We start from the raw sequence: 24235 nt of genomic DNA, 5'->3' as shown, positions 1-24235 counted from the left end.
ATAGAGCTGAAAGAAAACCTGACATTTGAGGAGCAACCTGTAGCCATAGTGGACTACCAAGTGAGGCAGCTAAGATCAAAACAGATCCCTATGGTTAAGGTTTTGTGGAGGAGTCAGTCAGTAGAAGAGTGCACCTGGGAATCAGAGCGGGACATGCGTAGTAAGTACCTTTATCTATTCAATGTATAATTCTGTACTTTATTCTGCCTTGTGTAATATTCAAGGACAAATTTTCTGTAAGGGAGAAAGAATGTAACACCCCTAATTTTTAAATTTATTATTTTTGGGTAAATATTGATATTTTATTTTAATTAAATTTTGGGAAATTAATTGAGATTTTTCGAGTTTTAGAAATCGGGTTCGATTTTTCGAAATTATAAAACTTTGATGATTTTTAAAAATTAATTTAAAGACCATGTGGCAAAACTAAAAATATATTTGAAGTTTACGAATTTTTCTGAGTTTTCTAAAATTTTTTTGGAAATTTTGGACCTCGTTTTCGGTCCCAAGGCAGAGTAAAAATTTAAAATTTTGTATCATGGATCGAACCGATCGAATCGGACTGGCCCTTTTCTTTTTCTTCCTTTTTCTCCCTCGTGCGCCCGACCTCCCCTCCTTCCCTTCTCGTTTTCTCTCTCCTCCCTCACCCCTAGGCCGCGCTGCCGCCACCCCACCTCGCCGACGCGCAGCCCCATTACCTCTCCAAGGCCGGCCGATGCTCCAGGCGGCCAGAAAATGTGCGCGAAGGCCACTCGACGCGCACGTGTCGTTTCGACTTCCCAGCTGAAATCTGGCCGATTCGGCCACCGATTGGGCCGGGTCTTATGTCAAACAACATCTATAACTCGAGAGCTTTCCATAGACACCAAGAACACCAAAATCCATCGAGCGGTTTGTCCAATTTTTATCCAGGAAGTTTTAGCTCATTTTGACTTTCGGGCTAGATTTCTCACAAACCGTGAACCCCACTAAAAATCCGAGAGTATCAGAGCGCTCCACTCGTCGAGAGCTTCGCGGAAATATAAATTTCAAAATTTTTCGACACGATTTTTCAGTGGGTCCCACAAAACTTCGTAGTGTTTTTCCGAGCATTAAATGAGCTTAAAAAATTCCCTAAAAATTTTATACTAACCCCCATGTTGTAGGCTTCGTGTAGGTACCTTCAATTCACGGAAATTCGACAGTTGTCCGAGTTTGTGAATTTTCGGCCAGACAGACCGGCTACCGAAAAAGTCTTAGAATTGGATCGGGATTTTGGCTACCCCACCATTGTCAGATGCCCCAAGCATGTTTCCGAGATCAGAATCAGCATAGGTAAACCCAAACCTTGCTTTTTCGTAATTTTCTAGTGCTTAAATGGGATTAAAAATCCATAAAATATTCGTGGTAGCTCAAAAAATTATGATTATTTTTGCATTAGCCTAATAATATTGCTAAGGACCGCGGGGCAAAGTTTTAGAATTTTTAGAGTTTATTTAGGTAGTTTTTACAAAAAGGGTCAATTATAAAGACTAAACTGTAAATTTACATATTGTGATTGATGACTGCTTGGATGGGCCTAGGAGGGGCTATGTGATATGATTGAGTTGTGAGTGTATGATTTGTGAATATAGAAGTGCGTTTTGAGCCCTTTTGCAGGTTGGGTAGGTCCTAAATATAGGGGAGACTCTGCCGGATTTTCTGCACGACTTAGGACGTATTTGGTCTTTTCTTAGTTTGTATTGAGTCAATTGTATTAAATAATTGTAATAAAATTGTCAGGTGAGCCGGGACAGCCTTCTTCCTCCGCCCAACCTCCACAGTGACTGCTGTCAAGTCTGTGAGTAAAATATTAATTTTAATTGTAATTTCGATATTATTATATGTTCAAGCATGCCCATGCATCACTTATATATAAATATCTATGTAGTTAAACTCTAGACATGTTTTATGTTGCATTCACAACTGTTAAAGTACCATGGATGTTGTTGTGGTAATTTGGAGCAGTGTGCGTGCGTTAGCGTGCGTGTGGTATAGTGTTGGCTATGGATAGGACGGGTAGACACGGCTTGAGATCTTTGCTGAGACCCGGTCCTTCGGGGTAGACACGGCTTGAGTTCTTCGCTGGGACCCCGATTTGGTTTATTAAACAAAAGTCCGGCTTGAGTTCTTCGCTGGCACAGGTTGGATTTAAGAGAGCTGTATAGGGGATCGGCTCCCATATATTTATGATTTGACGTTATTAGGTGTGTGAATGCTCCAAATTACCTTTTTGCTATTATGATGTAAAAATATTGCTGATGCTGTATTTCACTGTACAGGGTGCATTAGCTTTAGATAGTTATAGAGATTATGATTAAAATTGATATTTTACTCTCTAAATCGAACGCTCATTCATGTTCATTATTTTTCAGGCTACAGGAGGATTTTGTTGTGGTTAACCTGCTTTTCTCCTTTGCAGGTTGTTTATTAATGTTTGTGTAATTTTATTAACTCCTAGAATTTCCGTATGTGTTAGAAGTATTTATTTGATTTGGGTCTGTAATATAATTATCATGTTGGACCTGTAAACGTATTATTATATGCATGTTTGATGGACTGGATGAGGGAGTTGAGCTCCCATTTATTTTTATGACATTGAATATGTGAAGGGTGAGCTGAGCTCCCCAATTGATTATATATTGTGTTTACAGGTTGGGTGAGTAAAAAACTCTCCGTTGAAAGGTCCACTTTATGGCCGAACTCTGTCCGGTTGAATTCTTGAAATTGGACCCAAATGGGCCTTAGAGTTGGGTTAATAAATAGTTAGGCTTACTACGGGCATCGGGGGATTTAAGCTGGCTCAGGTCCTAGTGCCGGTCCAGCCCATAGGTTGGGTCGTGACACACTAATTATCAAACTTGCAAAAACAAGTGCTATTAAGATTGAAATTAATGGTTTAGCATTGGGGAAATTGGGATTAGTTTTAAGCATTATCAACCGGTAATTAGTTTCAGTGATCAAATTTTATATTTCAATTCCATTAACCAAGTATTACAATGATCAAATTTTATATTTCAATTCCATTAACCAAGTATTACAATGATCAGATTGTAACTACTTGATGTTACCTTGTAGGTTGCAGTCTTGAGGTTTCTACCTTAGCAAATTAGCAAGAAATAAAAATTGCAGATTAAATTTGTTGGTTATGACACAACCAAGGCAAAAATGTTAAGGAGATACCATGGAGGCCATCCCATCAACTGTAATTAGTCTCCAGTTTATGTAGGTGCAAGTATTTTCATTGAGGAAGAGCTGGACCATTCAAAACTTTGAACATCTAGTAACATGGTAATGGTTTTGAAAATCTAGTACCACAATCTACCTACCAACAACAAATTAGCTATCCTGATACCTTCAATCTGCAAATACAGGTAACAACATGAACATGAAGGCAGTAACAGCCATCTCATACATGTATGCCTTGGTTGAATCAGTTAAGAAAGGTGTGCTCTCAAGTAAAGCCATTTCCAACACAATTCACATTTGCCGGATTATTCAATCGCAGAATGCTCATTGCAAAAGGACATAAATACTAACAGAATTAACATATGTTCAGAAAGGTTAAGTCCAGAGTTGGCTACAAGCCTATATGAGCAAAACTTAAAAGCAGTAAAAGTTGTCTCATTCAGCCATTAGTGTAAGGATGGTCAAAGTCCTCACTTCAACACAGCAATTATCAAGAAAAATTATATTTCCATTGCATTCTGGCAAAAAAATTTAGGTTAATGAGCCAACAAAAATGTCATATATAAGGTCAATTTCTAAAACTTCTAAAAGAATACAAAAACCATGTTATAAATTTTTTATCAAACACCAAAATATCCTCATCTGCATGACTGATTGTGTTTTCAAGGCTAGGGTTACAACCTGAAACTCACTAATCATACAAAAGAGAATTTCAACTGCAGCCTTGAATTTTCTATATGCTTCTCTGCCCTTCCAAAAAGAATCTTTGTTTTTGCAGACGCCTTTTAGTCAGAAGCAACTAAATGACTCCTGCAGTCAATGAAGTAAGCAAAAACAAAACACTTGATTAATCACAATGTCAATGAATGCCCTTTTTTTTTTAACAAAGAAACATACATTCATCTAATGCAAGTTAAAATATAGTAGATCAAGGGAAGATGAGAACTCCAGAAGAAATAAAAAATAAAAAATAAAAAAAGAAAAGAAAAAAGCAACAACGTATTAAAATCAAACTAGGGGCAATTAATTGCCTCTGATACACAAATATGCATTTGTTCTACTCTTGGTTAGAAAAGAAATCAGTCTATCTAAGGGTTGAATAAAAGGCAAATAAAAGATTAGCCAACAAGGGATGAGGAAAGAAAATCCATGAATTAATTCATTATCTGTATCTGGGAACGAAGGATAGAGACATAGCATAGAATTCCGTCAATGCCTTGGCAAGTTTGTTATGATTATTGATGTGATATATTCCTTTAGTTGCTGAGTTCTGTCTTTGTATCCAAGCTGAAGTCATGTATAGTTCCCTTCCTACCTAATTAGTTTTACAAAATAGATTTTTCAAGTACAAATTGCATTTGCATATCCTCATAGTTCAACGTTCACCATCCCTGTGGCTGACTGGTGCACACATGTAAGGATAAGTTACGAGAAGGTATAACACATTTGCTTCATATTCTCAACGTGGGGGTTCCAGGGGGAGGCCCAGGGGAAAAAAAAGACGGAGAAAGGAAAAGAAGGAAAAGATTCTTTTCATAGTGTCATTTGTGACATTACAGTTGAATGCTTGTACCACAAGAGACCATATCTAGAAGACAGGCCTATTGAATTTTGACAAAAGCCTGCTAGTTATGAAGGCCTCCAAATCCACTCCCAAATTCTAGATTTATGTTTATGCAGCAAAATGACACTTTGAAGTTAACACAAACTAGCAACTACCCTTTTATCTACCATGATATCCTTGCCAAACAATAACAAGCTATTTAAAGGACTCAGTTTCTGTCTTTGATTAACATGTTATATTTCATAGACCATTCCCACCAAATGGGAAGGGTTACACTTACACTCTCCATGTTCCATACTTCCATTAACATTTGACATTAAATTCACCCTTACAAAGCATAAGCAACCATTGAGCAGATATAAATATAAGCGTATGGTCATATATTACCTTAGCGGCATCATCCAGACACTAGCTTTACAACAATGCAAATGGCATTCAGTATTATAAGAGGAACTCTCATGTACTGGGTTGCATAAATAAGCCCCATAAGCTGCCCTTTGAAAGACTTTGTTCGACCTCCTGAAAACTCTGAGAAGCTCCAGCCTCTTGGTGCAAGGAACCGGTCTTCATTTAATATTGCTAGAGCATTTGCAAGAAGAAGACAGCCCTCCAGTAATGTCCACAAGCCCATGTTCACTACAGGATAAAGAACCCACTAATTAAATGGATTTTTTTTAACAGTGTTTTCCTTTCGTTTTGATCTAAAACAAGCCATGAAATTTTTTTTTTTTATTAATTATTACCCAAATTGTCTCATAACTAAGCTAAATTATTAGCAGGATCTTCAACAGAAAGATCAAAATGAAGCTAGCATCAATGACCCGTGTTCAACAAACTAGCATAAAAGAGCAAATCAGCAAGCAATTCAGATTGCGTTTTAAAATAATAGAGTTATATCCAAAATCCAAGGAATATGACATAAAATTAAATTAAAAAAAAATCAGAAATATGCATGGATCATTCAAATGAAAGATACCCATTGCAGATTTTTGAGGTTTTTGAAGAACAGATAACGAAAAAAGAGAAAATGGAGGATTCCAAAATCAGATTTACGTTTCGAAGAGGAAAATGATTAATGATGCTAAGTTAAAGAAACTAAAGAGAATTAAACACAAAATTGAAATATTAAGGTGCTAGAGTATAATAAACCTGCGGAGTTGCTGCTACTTGAATCGCGTACCGGAGTAGCTAATGCGAGCGACGACCGAGAACCGGAATCTGACTCAGAGTGTGTTGATGTTGAAGTATTTGTTTAAGCAAGCAACCTCCAGATTCAGACCCATTTCTTCTATTCGGGTTGGGCCAACCCATACAATTTAGAATGTACCCATTAATTACCGGGTAAAGGTCGGTTCGCCCGACCGTTTGAGCTACTGTTTGAATTTTTTAATTAAAATTTATTAATCTGAAAAGGATATCCTGCTCAGTCAGGCCACCAGCTATCACTTAAGTCCCTCAGTCCCTGGTGGACCCCACTGAGCCCTACCCCACCACACGACGCCTTTCAGCGCAAACTTACAAGAACGGGATTCGAACCCGAGACCTACCACAGGACCGCATGGCTCTGATATTGATAATATCCTGTCCAATCAGACCACCGGCTACCACTTAAATCCCTCAATCCCTGACGGACCCCACTAGACCCTACCCAATTCATCTTAAAATTTAATTATTATTATTTAAAAAATATTTAAATTTATTTAATTTAATATATTCAATAAAAATTTATATAAAAATTTATTTTTAATAATAATTTATATTTTAAAATTTTAATAATTTTGTAAAATATTTTAATTTTATTTTACATAAAATATATAGAAATTTATAAATATTATTATAAAAAATATATATTTTATATTTAACTAATATTTATATAAATAAATTCGAATAGCCGTAAAATTCCGGCCGTTGCCATCCCAGCAGCGACGACTCTTTAGTTTTTCTGTGGAGAGAAACGCAACAACATCATAAATTTGTGAAGCAAAGCTAAGGTTGGTTGTTCTGTGTATCCAAATCTCCACATCAAGTCTAAGGATGAGGTATTTTTCTTCTTCTTCTTCTTCTTCTTCTTCTTCTTCTTATGCTTCCTATTTGTTGGGAGATATTCAATCCCATGTTTATTTTTCTTTCTGCAATTTCAAATACTGCTTAATGGAGGATTTCTCAAAAATATGGCTGGACTATTGTTGATTTTAATCTAAACAGCTTCTTTCTGTTTATTCCTATGACGGTCGCTGTGAAAAAAACTTAACGCAGGGAAATTGTTTTCCTCTGTGTTTCTTTTATAAGAAGAGTACTAAAAATTGAGTCTTTTGTGTGAAAATAATAGTGCTGACTCTGAAGATTGAGCCTTTTGTTACTTTTCATATGGGTTTAAATTGTGTAGAATAAAGCAGGTTAATTGTTCCCTCAATGTTTTATGCTATATTGGAAATTGCATATTTTTTGCTTCCTTCCTCATTTCATCCTTAAGTTTGGGATCATGATCATTACAGTTGTCAGACCTGGCTGATCGGACTGGTTTAACCGGGAATTGAATTATTGATAGATTCAATTTATATTTTAAACCCTCTTTTGTGAGGAACTGAGGCCGATTTCCACAAATTTTCAGTTAACTGGCAACTTGGTCTGGCTTAAAAGAGATAGACAGGTTTCTTTGGATGGCATGACAGCTTCAGCAGTTGCCACATCATACTGCTGGCAAGGATGGCCCTCGACTTAAAGCTTCACCTCACAAGGTCATGATCACTTGAACTAACTTGAACTCGCCTGGTAGTTATTACTTTCTATTCTAAAATATATATATTTCTTATTTCAAGATATTTATTTTATTATAACAAACATATATCTCTTATCCCAGGATAATCATTTTAGTACCATCCCTCTAAAAGGTCCAAATTGTTGAAGTAGAGAGAAGAAATTGTTCCCTCTATGTTCCATATGGAAATTTCTTTTCCCTTTTTCTATGGTTTCATTTGTTGTCCTGCAAAAAAAAGACACAAACACAGTTTTACAGATAGGAAAGTTTTAACGTGTAACAAGAGGTTTTTACTAGAGTAGGTGTCTCTTCTTGTATGTACACAAAATTCCCATAATTTTAACTGCCCAAAGCTCAGCTTCATCATATTTTTTCGTTAGAATTTATTTTTGTAGTAGTTGTCACCCTTTTGTTATAGTTGTGAAATTGACCATACAGTAATCAAATAGCTTTTATTCCCTGTGGTGTTTGTTTAGGTGAATTCAGAGATCCATCCCTCTTCACAGGCCTTTCTTTTTCTCTTTCTTGTTTTGAGCCTAGTTTGGAAAGGATGATTGGACATTTTAGATCATTTGGTCTGGTGGCCCGCATAAGATTTTATCAAGATCCAAACTTTGTGCCACTAGATATTTTGGAAGATATCAAATGCACTTCATCACATGGCAGGCATGCTGGTAGTAGGGCGATAGAAATAGATAAAAATCCAAAATCCTATAATCAATAACAAAACGTCAGAGTAATATACTTTTGTCCCTCTGTACTAACTTGAATCTCAGATTTCTTACCCAGTTTTCTAAATTCTTCTAATTAAAAAGTTTTGGCATGTTAGTTGATAACACAATTGAAATTCAATTTAAATTGATGTTAAATGAGTTTAGTAGTTCAGTTTTAGACAATATACTGTTTAATTTTGTGTCTGTGATTTATTCTTTATTCCCATATGAGGGAGGGCTGCTTAACTTCTTTCATTCTTTCTTTCAATCTATTTGTTTTAATTTCTTTTGAATGGACAATCAATTGTGATGGTCTTTACTGTTAGATTGTGAAACAATGACAAGAGTCAGGGACAGGACTGAGGATTTTAAAGATGCAGTGAGGCACACTGCTGCTTCTTTGGGGTACAATGAGGTAATCTTCTTTTGTTTTTTTCTCTTTGAATTTCTTTCAATCTTTAATTTGGTATTTTTAAGGTTCCAAATTGTGTTGTTTGTGAAATTTCAGATTTTAATTTCTTTTACATAGAGATTCTGTATTCAGGCTCAAAAAAAGTTTGTGCAATTGATTATTGCCTATTAATATTTTGTTGTATTTTTGGATAATAATTTAGCTTACTGTTTTGTTGACAGACAAATCATTTGTGATGATGTTCTTCTTGGGTGATTTCATGTGTGTGTGTAAACCAATGTTTGAAAATACTGAAGTAATTTCATAATGTTGTTACTGATTTCTGTTTTTCTATGCGGTGCCATGTCCTTCAACAGTCCAAATTGGCAGCCATTTTGGCATCTTTCATTATTCATAAACCTCGATAGCACTTACCTTTTACCAAGGCTGCACTAACAACGGTATGTTGCTGTTGCTATAATGCCATTCTTATTGCTAGAAGTGCTTGGTGGAAATCATAATCAACTTTTCTCTGGGCTTTTTTTATTTTTTTTTTTTTCTGTTTTTTTTACTTTTGAAAGAAATTATGCATCATGAGTTATGGATTTTTTTACTGTCATCTGGTTTTTAGCAAGAAAACATTGGAACTTTGGAACAGTTTATAATAAAGCATCGGAAGGATTATGTGGATCTCCACCAAACCACTGAATAGGAGAGAGATAGTACTAAACATGAGGTAAGTTTTGGAATATGTCTGGGCCATTGTATTTGTAGTCATCATGAAAATACAAGATAACAAATGATTCTTAATGTTTATTGAGTTTGATAGTAGTTAGTTAATTGACCATTTTTTTTTCTATCTGACTTGGTTTTTAACTTTTCTATAACTTTAATTGCCTGTAATTATCACATTAGACCCTAATTGGGTTATAGCTTAGGGCATCAGGGTTTCTGGTTTCGCATATTCCTTGGGTGGATTCTTATTTTGTTTTTATTAACTGAGTTTATAGTTTTGATTTGGCCTTTTTTCTCCCCTTTTGTTGATATTTGCTTATACATTTTCTACTATGTCAATTTTTTTTCAGGTTATGGCATTTATCAAAGCATGTAAAGAACAAATTGATTTTCTTAAAAATAACATAAATGATGAAGAAGCAAACACTAAAGGTTGGCTTGGCATTAAGGGGGACAGCTCCAATACTGATACGGTAGCACACAAAAGTGGTATGACCATGCTTTTCTATAATTTTATATTATGCTTATTGATTGTATATAAAGTAAACTGGTCAAGGGCTGGAATGTTTGTCTGCCTTGGCAAATCATTCCTTTTTTCCTCAAAAGAGAGATGGTGGTGGAATGAGGAAGTACAAAAGACAGTGAAGAGAAAAAGAGAATTGTATAAGAAATTACCTAAATGTGATAATAATGAGGCATATGAACAGTACAAGATAGCAAAGAAAGAGGCAAAAAAGGCAGTTAGTCAAGTAAGAGCACAGGCCTTTGAAAAGTTATATGAGAAATTTGGAACTAAAGAAGGGGAGAAAGATATTTATAGATTAGCAAGGATGAGAGAAAGGAAATGTCAAGATCTAAATCAAGTTAGGTGCATTAAGGATAAAGAAGGAAAAGTGTTGGTGAAAGATGAGGACATTAAAGAAAGATGGAGAAATTATTTTAATGATATCTTTAATAATAGTCAAAATGGTAATAGCGTGAATATAGACTATAGAACAATAGAAAAGAATGTGAATTATACTAGAAGGATTAGATCTTTAGAAGTAAAGGAAGCACTTAAGAGAATGAAAGTGGGTAAAGCCTGTGGACCTGATGAAATACCAATTGAAGTGTGGAAGTGTTTGGGAGATATGGGAGTGGCATGGTTAACTAAATTATTTAATAAGATTCTAAACTCAAAGAAAATGCCTGATGAATGGAGGAGGAGTATTTTAATACTTATTTTTAAAAATAAGGGAGACATACAGAGTTGCTCAAACTATAGAGGAATTAAACTCATGAGCCATACTATGAAGTTGTGGGAGAGAGTTGTGGAGCTTCGACTACGTCATGATACTTCTATCTCTCTCAATCAATTTGGTTTCATGCCCGGTCGTTCAACTATGGAAGCGATCTTTCTTATTAGAAGCTTGATGGAGAAATATAGAGATGTGAAGAAAGATCTACACATGGTTTTTATTGATTTGGAAAAGGCTTATGATAGTGTTCCAAGAGATGTCTTATGGAATGTGTTAGAACAAAAGGGAGTATCTATTAGATACATACAAGTATTGAAAGATATGTATGAAAGAGCAACTACTATTGTGTGCACAGTGGGAGGGGACACAAGAGATTTTCCGATCTCAATTGGATTACGCCAAGGATCAGCCATAAGCCCTTACCTTTTTACGTTAGTTTTAGATGAATTGACAAAACATATACAAGAGAGTATTCCTTGGTGCATGTTGTTTGCGGATGATATTGTTCTGATAGATGAAACACGAGAAGGAGTCAATAGAAAGCTAAAGCTTTGGAGAAGCACTCTAGAGTCAAAGGGTTTTAAATTAAGTAAAACGAAGACAGAATACATGCATTGCAAGTTCAGTGAAGGCCAAACTGGTGATAGGGAAGGAGTTAGTTTGAATGGAGTGGTACTGTCCCAAAGTAATCACTTTAAATATCTAGGCTCAGTCCTTCAAGTAGATGGGGGATGTGAGGAGGATGTTAGTCATACGATTAAAGCCGGATGGTTGAAATGGAAACGTGCCATAGGAGTTTTATGTGATCGTAAAATTCCCAATAAGTTGAAAGGAAAATTTTATCGTACAGCCATACGACCGGCTATGTTATATGGTAGTGAGTGTTGGGCACTGAAAGAGTTATATGCGTCTAAGATAAGAGTTGCAGAGATGAGAATGTTAAGGTGGATGAGTGGCCATACTAGACTAGATAAAGTCCGTAATGAGAGTATTAGAGAAAAGGCAGGAGTGGTGTCAATCGAAGATAAGTTGAGAGAAGGGAGATTGAGATTGTTGGGTCATGTGAAGCGTAGGCATTCGGAGGCTCCAGTTAGACAAGTAGAGCACATTAGGTTAGAGGATAGAAAGAAAAAAAGGGTAGACCTAAATTGACTTGGAGGAGAGTAGTACAACATGACCTAGAAGCATTACACATTTCTGAGGATTTAACCCAAAAACATTTAGAGTGGAGAAAGCGAATCCATATTGCCAACCCCAAATCTTTGGGATAAAGGTTTAGTTGAGTTGAGTTGAGTACTGAATGTTTGAAGATTGTTATTTTCTATGCATATGATTTTTCTATATATCAACTGTAGCAAGAACAAAATCTAATTATGGACCTTTGAATTTTGGTAGTAGGAGGAAAATGGATAATTGCTTGAAAGACATGTTATTGTGAGGTGCATTTATAAATAAATGCTTCCTTCAACTAAGTATGGTCTTTAGTGTTGATTATAATGATAACGGCTTTAGAAAATAAAAATATGTGATTGTTCGACTTTTAATTGCTATTGTTCAAATGTGAATCTTCACAATGTTGGTGGTTTAGTTCATCTGACTAAAATTCAGATTAAGATTTGGACTTCTTTATTGAGAATAATTTAGGCCACCACATGCGTACTGAATTAGTGATGTACATGTGCATAGAGGGTGGTGTGGGTGGTTATTGGAAATCCAAGCTTGCCATCTTGGTGCTACCCGAAGGGCATTCACACATGGAGTAGCCTGGCTATGTGTCCTGACTGGATATTTACTCTCGGAAAACAAGACTTGGCTTGCCATAAATGTAACTGTCATATGCAATTCTCTAAAAATATCCAGGTTCAACACGGTTGTTACTTTGATCATTATGCGTTATAATTGCTTGTATACTCATAAATCGAAGGGAATATTTTGTACTTCTTTGTGTTGTCTGATGTAAACCCTCTTCTTTTTCATCATGGTAACTTGTCTTTGTTTCAGTCTTTCTTCAAATTTTATCCTGTCCTGATTCAGGACTGGCTATTCACTTCACCTTGTATGTTCAAATTACAACATGGTATCACCCATTTTTGGAATGACACAAAAGGCATTTTTAGCTGATTTAATTTACTGTTATGCTACTTTGTATCTGCAGGTAACTCCATTCAGTAACATCACAGTTTGATCAACTAAGAGCCATGTGGTTCAAAGATGCTATTAATAAAAGGATGCCAAGAAGGAAACCTAACCGGGTTGCAAATCCAAGTTCCACAGATTCACCTAAAATAAACAATTCAGAGTTCAGGGAACCTGATGAAATTCAAGCAGAGCCTCTTAGAGTTCAGCAGCAATTATTGGATGATGAAACTCGTGCACTTCACGTAATCTGCATAGTTTTTGTTTGGTGAGATTTTTACTACCTTTCTAACGTCAGGTCCTCCATAGTTCATTTGGTCTTTGAGCACCTTGTTGAAGTTGACTGCTTTATTTGTGATGAAGGTGGAGTTGACTAGTCTTCTAGATTCAGTTCAACAAACTGAAACTAAAATGGTTGAAATGTCTGCATTGAATCATTTAATGTCCACACATGTTCTAAAACAAGCACAGCAGATAGAGCTCCTGTATGAACAGGTTAGGCATTTCTCCATCATGGTTATATTTGCTGCCAGTTATTATCTTGCTAGCATTTTTACAATGCTATTACCTCATATAATCTATTTATCTTTTTAACTTCCAGGTTGGAACATTGTTGCTTATGGCAATTGTGAACAGAATGTCATTTTCCTTGTGAACTTGGGGTTGAAAAGGAGCACAAAATCTGTCAACGTCATTTAGGTTTCTCTTTTGTCTTTTCATCATTGCATCCCGGCTGTTTGGTTTAGAATTAGATAAAATAATGTCAATTAATTTTGCTACGAACTTGTAACTTATTATGGGCTCAAATTACCAGAAGTGGTATTTAGTCATGTTGGATGAGTATCTATCTCTTGCTACATTCCTTAATTTCTATGGTAATCATAATGCAAGGACAGTAGGACGTTCTACCTCCCTTTGTTTTATGGGTTCAGAAGAACATAAATGCAGTTATCATTTTACATTGAAAATTTTGAAAATTCTAACCATGCTCTTTGTGAATTTTGGTAGAATGAAATGGAACATAATGGAATTTAACAAAACAAAATGGTCAATAGAACAACAAACTAGAGAGTATAGATTTATTTCATTACGTCACATTCCAATATTCCATTTCGCTCCATTAGATTTCTACCAAGTACCAAACATGCATTTTGCTGGTTATAAGATATGATAGGGCCTACCTGTGCACAAGAAAATTTATTCTTCTTAATTAAGTTTCAGGTCTGATATTTCATATTTGGGAATGGATATTTGGTGATTAGGTCATATTCACTATTAATAGGTTAAGTTAATCCTATTAGGATTTGTGTAATTTGGTGACACTAGGAGTGGAATTGTATAAATAGGTTTGTAAAGCCTAGTAGCATGTTAGGTATTTCTTTGTTTTGCATTAGCGTCTTAGAACCTCTTTACAGTTTCTAATTTCTCTTTCCTCTGTTTATTGCTATAAATCAATTTTGCTTTCTCATATGTAAATTCTGCTGTTGTTCAGAGATTATTAAACTTTTATAGTCTGTTTTGTTTGTTTAATTCTCCACAATCAGGTTTTCAATACTAATAAACTTCCTTGTTAAATTCAGGTTTCTGTATCTGAATTTTCTTGATATTTTAAATCTGTAATCTTTTGAACTTTTGGGCGCATTTCATGGGGTAATTTTAAAACATGTCCTACATTGCTTACAGTATGCATCTAGTTGTCAATAATTTTTTTTTTCAGTGTTCAATTTATAATCTTTTCTTATTGCCTTCCTTTTTTTGGTTGCTTTTATTCCTTACAACAGGCAGTTGAAGCCACAAAGAATGTTGAACTTGGTAACAAAGAGTTGTCTCAAGCTATATACAGCGAAATAGCAGCAGCAGGACTTTTCTCTTGCTTTTTCTGTTTGTATTTACTTTTTCAATCATCTTTCTTGAGTGGTATAGTTAATTGGATCATTCTATCATTCCCATATCATATACACTTAAGGGAGTGCTTCACCTTGTGGCTTTCTTTGATGTACAAACAAAATGGGAGAAAAAGGTAGACAGATTGAAATTTGAGCAAATTGGTTTTAGTTAGTTTCTAGTAAATGTTGAAATTGAAAACCTTACTCTTGTTGCCATAAATCTCATTTTGCTGGTCGACATGCATTCTTTCAGGTCACAATTTGTCATGCTACCTGTCATTTCGGCTGAGAGGATTGTTTGAATTTTGTATGGAGGATGAATGATTGGGTTAGTTTTTCATTTAACTCACATTTTCAGTTAACACTGATTCTCGTTTCTATTTTCTGTAACAAAAGGAAGGAAAGGAAACAAAAAGATTCGCAAACAAATGGATTGGATCAATGATTCCATAAAATCAGCTTTCGAATGCTTCAACATTGAGTCCATAATGAAAAGGTACATTTAATTTCTTTTGCTGCATTCAAATCTGCAATCTCGCTTGCTTTCATTCACACATTAAGACTGAGTCACATTTGTATTGAATACCAGCCAGAGCTTCAAAATCAATATAGAAAACATAAACTTTTCAATACTCAATATGCACATCACATCTTGATCGTCTCTATCAGATTGGCTATTGCAACCATAGATGTAGGTGTTAGTGTATTGCACAATCCTCTAATCCTCTGTAAGGTTAGATTTGACTATTCCTACTATTTTATCAAGTTTATTGTCTGCATGATGCTTGGTCTTGACTTGTCACATATACAGCCTGGAAAAGGATTTGCATAAAAATTTTCCTCACGTCTTGGGGATTCTCCAGGCAATCTACGAGCAGGCACTCCAATTCTATTTCTATGCAAGTTTCTAACTTCTGATGAAAATTTATTCCAAGATATCATACCATTGTCTAATCTGTCGATCAGTCTTACAAAATTTAATCTGCAAAAATAAAGCAAGCATTCATTCAATACAAAATGATACATTTATGATCAAAAGTTGATAAAAAAAAAAATTCTGATATTATTATAGCTAGTTCATATACGTACTTGTCAGGGATGATGGTTTTTCGAAAACCTTCAAATCTTCTGTGACCTGTGACTGCCTTAGCCATATTTCCATCGTAGCTGTAAATAAAAACATTGCTTTCAACTGCTACAATGTAATCCAGAGCTGCAAGTTGATTTTGACGATTCTTGAAAGGTTTTAATTCCTCCTCTGTTGCTAGGGTGAAATGGGTATATACATTTGGATACTTTGCTTCAAGTGCTTTAATCCCATTTTGCCCATAAATTTCCCCTGCAACTATATAAATCTTTGTGTCATAAGGAAACCCCATTGCCTCAAGAAACACAGTTACCTCTCTTGGGGTCATAGGGCATAATCCTTCAAGTCTCCTTTGTGTACCATTGATATTTTTTTCCTTCCAATGCTTTACCTTAATTCTCATTCTCCTTAACTCTTTATCTTCAGCTTTTGTAAGATTATGACTGCACCCTGTAAAAGCAAGCATGTCCTTTTCATATCTGCAATTATTTTTTTGTAACTAATCAGTAAGACCAACTAACAAAACTCCAGAAACTATATCATCAAATTTATAACAAGTTACCTTAGATGAAGAGCTATGAATGGCTCACCATTGTTCTTGAGTCTATCAATTAACTTCCTTCCCAAATCTTCATTTTCTTTGGTGAATCTTAGCGCTTTGTACATTACACGACAACGGAGTCTCTGAATTGAAGCAGCAACACCATTGTTGGCAAGGCGGGAATCTGAGTGTGTAAATTTAATCACTCTATGCCCTTTTAACAAGGAAACAATGTTCTTCCTGTAATAACTAGGCTGCACAAAATAATCAAATCAACATTTTAGAGTATAATACAAGCTGTGAAGTTTCAGGTGTAAAAAGTCTGAAAGCATACCTTGGACCAAGAGACAGGAGGTTTCTGTAATGGCTTTACTGATGCAAATTGTTCTGGAACAGACTCCACAACTTCAATATCATCTTTCAGAACTTCAATGAAGTGCTTCCAATCAAAGATATCTTTAAAATCACTGAATCAATCAATTTCGTTAAAAAAAATAACTTTTTTACTTGCATATAATAATTAAATGTACAGAAAATAGACAAACCTGGAATCTGTCCAAAAGGAAGAATTATCTAATGATGGAAGAACCAAAGTAGCATTCATAATTTTGGCTATAGCAACCATATCACTTATCTGCAATCCAAAAAATTTGAACCCAAAAAAATAATTGCATAATTAAATCATCAATTGCTTGAAATGCTGATTTGGATTCGATCCGGCTGAATCAAGTTTATGGTATCTTACCCCTATTTTCATTTGATTCAATCCACCATTTGCATGAACTAGAACGTACCCATTTGTGGCCTTTGAAATCCCTAGAAGGTACTTGAAAGTTACAAAAACAAGTAAATGATGGTTAAAGGGAAAAAGGACAAACTAAGAAAGGTATAAAAGGAAAATAATATTCTGAACATACTTTTTTCACTTGTGGATCGGTTAATACATTTATAGAAGTTATCACTGTTGGGCTTCATCCAAATTTCTGGATTCTGAGAATGAAAATAAAATGAAATTAAATTGGGTTCACAATCTAATTAAAAGTGACTGAAAATGATACATCAACTGTATTATTGTCAGCAACTTCACAAAAAGAACTTAAAACCTAATGATATGTATATGCAATTTTGATAAAAACAACACCAACAATATATCACACTTGACATGCTTGTTATGTACAAAAATTCATCTGGAGTTGGCAAATGGGCAGGGATTTGTTTGTACACGTTTCTACAATCTGTTACACGTGCTTCCTGCGTTTTAGCTCCTTTAATGGCTCCTAGTAGGTTTCTGGGTATCCATGGCTACCTAAAGAAAAACCCAAAAACCAACCATACAATCCTAGCTAATGCATTAGCTGGTTAGCCTGACGATAAGTGTATCTCTCAATTCGGGCAAAGTTTCGGGTTTGAATTCCAGGTTCAGAAACAAGAGCCTGTGAATGAAGAAACCAATAAAACTAACAACGAAAATCATACGAGAAAATTCATGCACATTTTGCTTGGAAGCCAAAACAGAAACGGGGAACTTTAAGAATTAAGAGACTGATCAGCTACGGAGAAGACTTTAGGTTCCACGTAAGTTCGAAATTGCATAAAAATGTACGTGCAAATATACATGTTTTCAAGAGTTCTAGTCTAACCGGAATCATCTGGGAAGAAGGAGTCTGCCTGGATTCTTGATCTCCATAATTTCTTTCCTTCACAACATTGTTCACAGATGAGTCATCCACAACTACTGTTGGTTGAATAATCAAATGACTTTTCTCCGACTTCTGCAAGCTATTTAGCAATGCAACCTTGGTAAGCATTGTCAGGGAAGCCAGAACCATCAAGCTCACAAACATCCATCGTCCAAGAATCTTCCCCGGCCGTAACAGTTCCGGTAAGTATCGTGCTCTTTTGTGCAAGAACGCAGCCTGGTTTCGCATCGACATGGTTCCTGACCCTCCATCTTGTGATTCTATCAACTCTATCACTCCACGTCTTCTCGTCTTGTACGCAGGGGTGACGCTGCATGAGTTCTGTGCAGAGCCTGACATGGCCAACCCAGAAAGACAGATGGTAGAAAGAAGTGCAAATTGGGATTATGAGATTGTTCAAGGAAAAGTGCAGAGCCGCAGAGGTCGAGCTGACGGTTGATGGAACTTAGATTTTTTTTTTCTTTTTTCCTATTTTCCTGTGCACTTTCTCTGTTAATAATGGGAGCGAAATAGAGGGCGTAAGAGACTCATTTGTTCTAAATTAATTAGTGTGGTGATGGAGAAAGGAGTTTTGGGATTTCAATTGCATGCTTAACCATCAAATTGTTAGACAATAAAAGAGTTCTAATTAGCTTACTCTAGCTTAGAGTTTATCTTATAAGTTATAAAAATAATTCGATCTATTTGTTTATAATAATTTTTAAACTTATAAAATTAAAAAATAAGGGTTTGATACTTATTAAAAATAACTTTTCATTTTGATAGTTTTATATATGATTTTTATTTAATTTTTAAAATTTTATCATAAATCTCATTTAATGTCTTTTTTATTCATTTTAATAATAAATATGCTTATAAGTTATATTTTATTAAATATATTAACGATTTATTAATTACTTATAAATACTTTAATTAACACACGTCGCTACTTAAAATTTTAAATATTTCTAAAATAAATTAAGCTAATCACCCTTTTAATTTAGTAGCGAAAGCATATCATTTTACTGGTAGAGTCATATTCGAACTCTTCTAACTTTATTAAATAAATAAATAAATAAAGAGTTCTAATTATACAATTAAGCTAATTTTTTGAGATGGTTTTGCTGTGGACTTTTTTTTTCCCATGTCAACCCTATTATTCTAAGCTCTAATTTTATATTTATTTTGAATAGTTTGGATTAAAAATTTAAACTTGAGTAATGGTTGAATGATTGATCATATATAGGGAGGAAAATTAGGATTTTAAATTCTAATAAAATTTGTATCCACAATTAATCCTATCGATAAAATGGCTTAATTTTTCTTTTAATCAGTAAAATAATTTTTTATAAACCTATTTTAATTTTTGAGTACCCCAAATACTAAAAAAGTGTGGAAATCTGCAAATCAAACAGAGCCTTCAAATCTCCCTTCCCTTCATGCTAAAAATTGCAGAGATTGGCAATGGGAATAGTAGACGTGGGGATGAGTTCTTCTAAGGTAAGAGGTTTAAGTTGGGAAGCCAGCAACCGAATATTAGTAGTGATGGTGGAGCACTAACGTCTTGAACAAAAATGAAATAAAATTATGTTTCTCAAAGTCAGAAGAAAGTAAGTGACATGAGCAATTGCAGTTATGGATTCTCACCAACTCAATTCTGTTTGGGTCACCACTTACTAACATACCAAACAATATGGGAAAATAGAAACAATTAATTAATTGTTGTTTTGTTAATATTATAACAATCAATCTAGCCTGGTTTTATTATTATAGTGTTATTAAATTCGGTCCAAAAATTGATTCGGAAGAAACTGAGTGAATGTGTTAGTGATTCAATTAGTAGATCATTAAAAATTAATTAAATATAATAGTTATTAATATAAACAAATAAATTAATATAATTAATTAAATTTTAATTATTTAAATAATACTTTAATATTTATTAAATTATATTTAATAAAATTTGATAGTGTTTTTAGATTTTATATAAAAATATTAAATAATATAATACATAAAAATTTATACGAAATATATAATTCTCTTTTTAATATTTATAAATTATTAAGTATATGTTAAAAATAAATATACATTTCTGAGGATTTAACTCAAAATTATTTAGAGTGGATAAAGAGAATCCATATAGCCGATTCCAAATTTTTGAGATAAAAATAGCCGACTCTAAATTTTTGGGATAAAAACTTAGTTGAATTGAGTTGAATTGTATATGTTAAAAATAAATATCTTTAAATTAAAAAAAAATACATAATTATCAAGTTAGTTCAATTGATTTTAATTTTAAAATTTTTTTATTAAATTTTGAGTTCATTTATCTAAATCCATATATGAAAACAAAAAGATTCTATTTAATAATTGAATCAGTCGTATTAACTGGACTACACTAATTGACGAATTCAATTATCAAATTAATCATATTACTTTTTTATCTAATTTAATTATAAATTCAAATCAATTCAAGGATAATTTCACCCGTTGAATTCGAATTAATAATTATAGTACATTAATCACGTGATAGATTCAAATTTCAATCTTCACTGTTTAATTTCTTTATTACAAAAATATTATAATATATCGTTGGGCCAATTTTTAATGGAACACAAACACATCCTCCAAGCAAGTGTCAGAAAGATTGGTGAAATTTTTAATGGGCCAAAAAGGAGCCCAATTATAATATATCGTTGGGCTTAGGGTCCACATGCTACCATCTACAACTTGGGCTCGCTCTGTATTTATATGCCAGCTGATTAGGGTTTTAGTAATCGTCATCGCAACTCTTCAAGTGTAACCACTTTCAGCCAGACAAACTTGGTGGAAAATGGTGAAGGGACGCCAAGGAGAGCGAGTTAGGTCTGTCATTGATCTATCTATCGTTTCCTTTTTCTAAAATCCTGGCTCTGAAAATTTCATTTCGTGAACGCAATTCTGCAGCTATGAACTAATTTTTACTTCAATTTTTTTTTCTTTGACCTTTTTGTTTGTAGACTCTACGTCAGAGGGACCATCCTGGGATACAAGAGGTAATACGGCTTGATTTTTGATAAATTTTGTTTTTGATGTATTTTTTGGAGATTTAGTTTATTTATTTATTGGCTGTTCAGTTCATTTTTTGTGTTAATGAATCTTAGAATGAAGAAATTAAGATATTAGCACCAGTTTTGATCTGTTGTATTGTTAATTACTCTTAGCTTCTTAATGTATTTGGCTGCTTACTAAACTTGGTATACTTGAAAAGGAAATCAATTTTGGTTTACGTGTTGTGTTAAGGGCAGTCGAATATGCTTTGTTCAGGAGGACTTGAACTATAAGTAGTAAACTAATGTATCATGTACGCATTTGAGTTTGAAGTATTTGTTTGTTTATCGAGAGAACTCATTTGAGCAGAGGAACTTGGACTTTCAATGGAAGCAATGTGATCTATTGTTGAGACTAGGGTCCCTGGAAATGACGATTTATTGTATTGCCTCTTTTAATTGGGCAGCTGTTGTTAGAAATTAGAATTGAAATTGAGGATCTGGGACTGTGTTAATAGTTTTGGGGGCTAAATATGCTTATTGGTTGCTAGGTCCAAGTCAAACCAGTATCCAAACACATCATTGATCCAGATTGAGGGAGTGAATACCAAGGAAGAGGTTGCCTGGTATGCTGGAAAGCGCATGGCTTATATCTACAAGGCCAAGGTAAAGAAGAATGGATCACATTATCGCTGCATTTGGGGCAAAGTCACCAGGCCTCATGGTAACAGTGGTGTTGTACGAGCTAAGTTCAAGTCCAATCTGCCCCCAAAATCAATGGTATTGTAAAAGAATAGCTTCTGTGATTGCTTTGCCATGTCTTTTAGGTTTCTATCTTATTAAATGAGTATTTTTGGACCATTGCAGGGAGCTAGGGTTAGAGTCTTCATGTACCCCAGCAATATTTAAGGTACAGTTCACCCTTTATCCATAGTACCTTGGTTAGTTGTGTATGTTGGGACTAGTTAGTTTTGTGGTAACTTGTTGTATTTTGGTAGTTTGTTGTTTCTTATTTCCTCCCTTTAGGTTCAATTTTTTTACCCTGGTTCTAAATCTTGTCATTCTTTGCCCCTTGCAGTGTCACAAGATTGCAGATTGTGTTCATTGTTGACTTGGAGCAATCTGTATGTTACTTTTTTTATAGCTAAGTTTAAACTTGTTATGTGCTTTTGCGTTTTGAGTAGTGTTTATTTAGAATGCTGGATGAACATTATTTTGCCTCCTTATTAATCTCAGTCTGGATTTTTTGCCCATTTGTTATTGACTGATTGAATATATTGAGTTCTCATTGAACTAAATTTTCAGTGATTTGCCTTGGCCATCTCATTGGTCTTAATTTCAGTCAAGTAATTTTTCCTGCCCCTGCCACCTGTTGATTTATTTTTGGAATTATGCTTATTGGAGGTTGTTATGTTGTTAATATCCATGCTGTATTAGCATTTGTGTAGGATTGTGTTTGCCTCTGAAAAAGCTTACAAGCCTCGGTGGGTTTGTTATGGATGTTTGTTATTTGGTGATAAGTAGGGCTGAGCACTAAACCCTCATAACCAAAAAAACCATACCGTTTTAATTTGGTTTTTTGTTTTATTTTTCAGTCTGAACGGTTTGATTATTTATTTTGGGAAATTTTGGTTATTTGGTTTGGTTCAATTATTAAGGTCAAAAAACTAAAATAGCTGAACTGAACTTATTTATTATCTTATGGTGTCTTGCCTGCTTATGTGTTAAAATACTCTGCTAGTTTCTTTGTCTCTCGTTCAAACAGATCTCCAGCCCACTACCAACAATACAACATGGTGATGCCCATGCCCCTTACCTATTCCCTTTCTCCTTTATCCCTTTCTCTCAGGGCTTTGGAGTTTCGATTCTGAACTCCCAGCCTCAAGTTCCAATCTCTGTTTTGATTCTCAACTGTCAACCTTCTCGTTGTGCGTTAACCTTGCCTCACCTTGACGCCTTCATCAGCCGCCATGCATGGACTCACTGTCGTACCATTTCGACTACCACCATACCAAGGCTTCACCTCATGGTGTCTCTCTGTCTCCACAGTCCACACAAAAGCACTTACCAGGGTTTCATTCCTCCCTTCTGCTCCCTTCTTGTTTTTCTTTCTCGCCAGAGAAGTTTCTCCGCCATCCTCTGTTGTTGATAGTGAAATCTGATGGGAGTTGGGAATTATTAGCTGGGGTTATTCTGTTGGTTGGTTTGCTAGTAAAGGGAAGTGTAGATTTGTGATTGTTAATTTTTTGTTTTTGGTTGAATTTCTAGATTTATTAGAAAATTTCAATAGTTGATTGTTGATTCTTTATAAGCTTTGATTGTTGATTTGGGATGCATTGGAATCTTTGGTTTGATTGTTGAGTGATTTTTCTTGCTGAAAATTTTTAGATGATTTCTAATTCATTTTCTTGCTGTAATATGTCAGTATGCTCTTGCACACGAACTGTTTTACAGTCTGAGTGGAATATCTTTGTTTTGAAACTATTCCTGATCGTCGAGCATCACATTGTTTTTGTTTGATTGTGCCTAAGTATGGTTACCAACTTTCCATTTATTATGTATGTTTCTTTGATTACATCACTTCGGTGATTTTGTTTGATTATGCAGATTCCTTTAATTTATTATGCTGCAAATTTTAGAACTTGTTTTTGTTGAGGGCAAGGGAGTGGCCAAAAATCGAATTACCGAACCAAATCAGTCGGTTCAGTTTGGTTCTATCCATATATTTTGTTTGATTCTCATATTTTAGCATTTCAATTATTTGGTTAGTTAACCCCCTAGTGATGAGAAATAGCATAGTAGCCATCTAAAGATAGGACAACCTCAGAGTTTGTCTATTTCTTCCTGGATAAATACGAGTTAGGAACAAAGTTTGTTTTTGTTGTAGAAGTTTGAAAATAGGATTCCCCCGTTTGGCCTGCTGAGGATTTTATTTCTCAGTCTTACATAATTGAATTCACATGGCGATTCATTTGGCCCTATGCTTACGAATGGCTTGCTAGAGAATTTATTTTTATCAAATCGTTTCCTTGTTTTATCATGCCAATTGTATAAAAAAATAAAGAAATAGAATGGATAACAAATGGGCTCTAATATGATTTTTTTTTTTTTTGGTTTTAATTCTTGGTAAAAATAAATATTTTTAATAAAGACAACAAGTTGCTCAATAAAAAAAATTAAAATGTTAAATTATGCAATGAATGATTGATTCCGTTAAAAAAGAAGATAATCATTGGAATTAATAATTGAGGTATGGTAATAGTATCATGTC

At 34.5% G+C, this 24235-nt stretch overlaps 3 protein-coding genes and 1 long non-coding RNA gene across 4 annotated transcripts; 2 read left to right on the top strand and 2 right to left on the bottom strand.

Annotated features, from left to right (window-relative positions):
- Window positions 1–3694: 3694 nt before the first annotated feature.
- LOC110664311 (uncharacterized) lies at window positions 3695–6061 on the bottom strand. The gene is made up of 3 exons (XM_021823933.2): window positions 5921–6061; window positions 5159–5407; window positions 3695–4017 (listed from the first exon to the last, which is right to left on the bottom strand). The coding sequence occupies exon 2, from the start codon at window positions 5400–5402 to the stop codon at window positions 5169–5171; it is 234 nt and encodes a 77-aa protein (XP_021679625.1). The 5' UTR covers window positions 5403–5407; window positions 5921–6061; the 3' UTR covers window positions 3695–4017; window positions 5159–5168.
- Window positions 6062–6671: 610 nt separating this feature from the next.
- On the top strand, window positions 6672–8662 carry LOC110664313 (uncharacterized). Its single transcript, XR_009150722.1, has 2 exons — window positions 6672–6810; window positions 7383–8662. It is a non-coding gene; the product is annotated as an uncharacterized LOC110664313 (long non-coding RNA).
- A 6430-nt stretch (window positions 8663–15092) lies between these two features.
- On the bottom strand, window positions 15093–18295 carry LOC110664312 (O-fucosyltransferase 19). Its single transcript, XM_021823935.2, has 8 exons — window positions 17897–18295; window positions 17174–17246; window positions 17002–17072; window positions 16802–16890; window positions 16591–16723; window positions 16278–16510; window positions 15718–16194; window positions 15093–15610 (listed from the first exon to the last, which is right to left on the bottom strand). Exons 1-8 carry the CDS (start codon window positions 18293–18295, stop codon window positions 15382–15384), a joined length of 1704 nt encoding a protein of 567 aa, XP_021679627.2. The 3' UTR covers window positions 15093–15381.
- A 2373-nt stretch (window positions 18296–20668) lies between these two features.
- Window positions 20669–22262, top strand: LOC110664310 (60S ribosomal protein L35a-1). The gene is made up of 5 exons (XM_021823932.2): window positions 20669–20800; window positions 20935–20970; window positions 21516–21744; window positions 21832–21874; window positions 22043–22262. The coding sequence occupies exons 1-4, from the start codon at window positions 20769–20771 to the stop codon at window positions 21871–21873; spliced, it is 339 nt and encodes a 112-aa protein (XP_021679624.1). The 5' UTR covers window positions 20669–20768; the 3' UTR covers window position 21874; window positions 22043–22262.
- The last annotated feature ends 1973 nt before the right edge of the window (window positions 22263–24235 follow it).

Source organism: Hevea brasiliensis, chromosome 8 (genome assembly GCF_030052815.1).
Source record: "Hevea brasiliensis isolate MT/VB/25A 57/8 chromosome 8, ASM3005281v1, whole genome shotgun sequence".
In the NCBI taxonomy this organism is placed as follows: Eukaryota; Viridiplantae; Streptophyta; class Magnoliopsida; order Malpighiales; family Euphorbiaceae; genus Hevea; species Hevea brasiliensis.
This window is presented reverse-complemented; position numbering and strand designations above follow the sequence as displayed.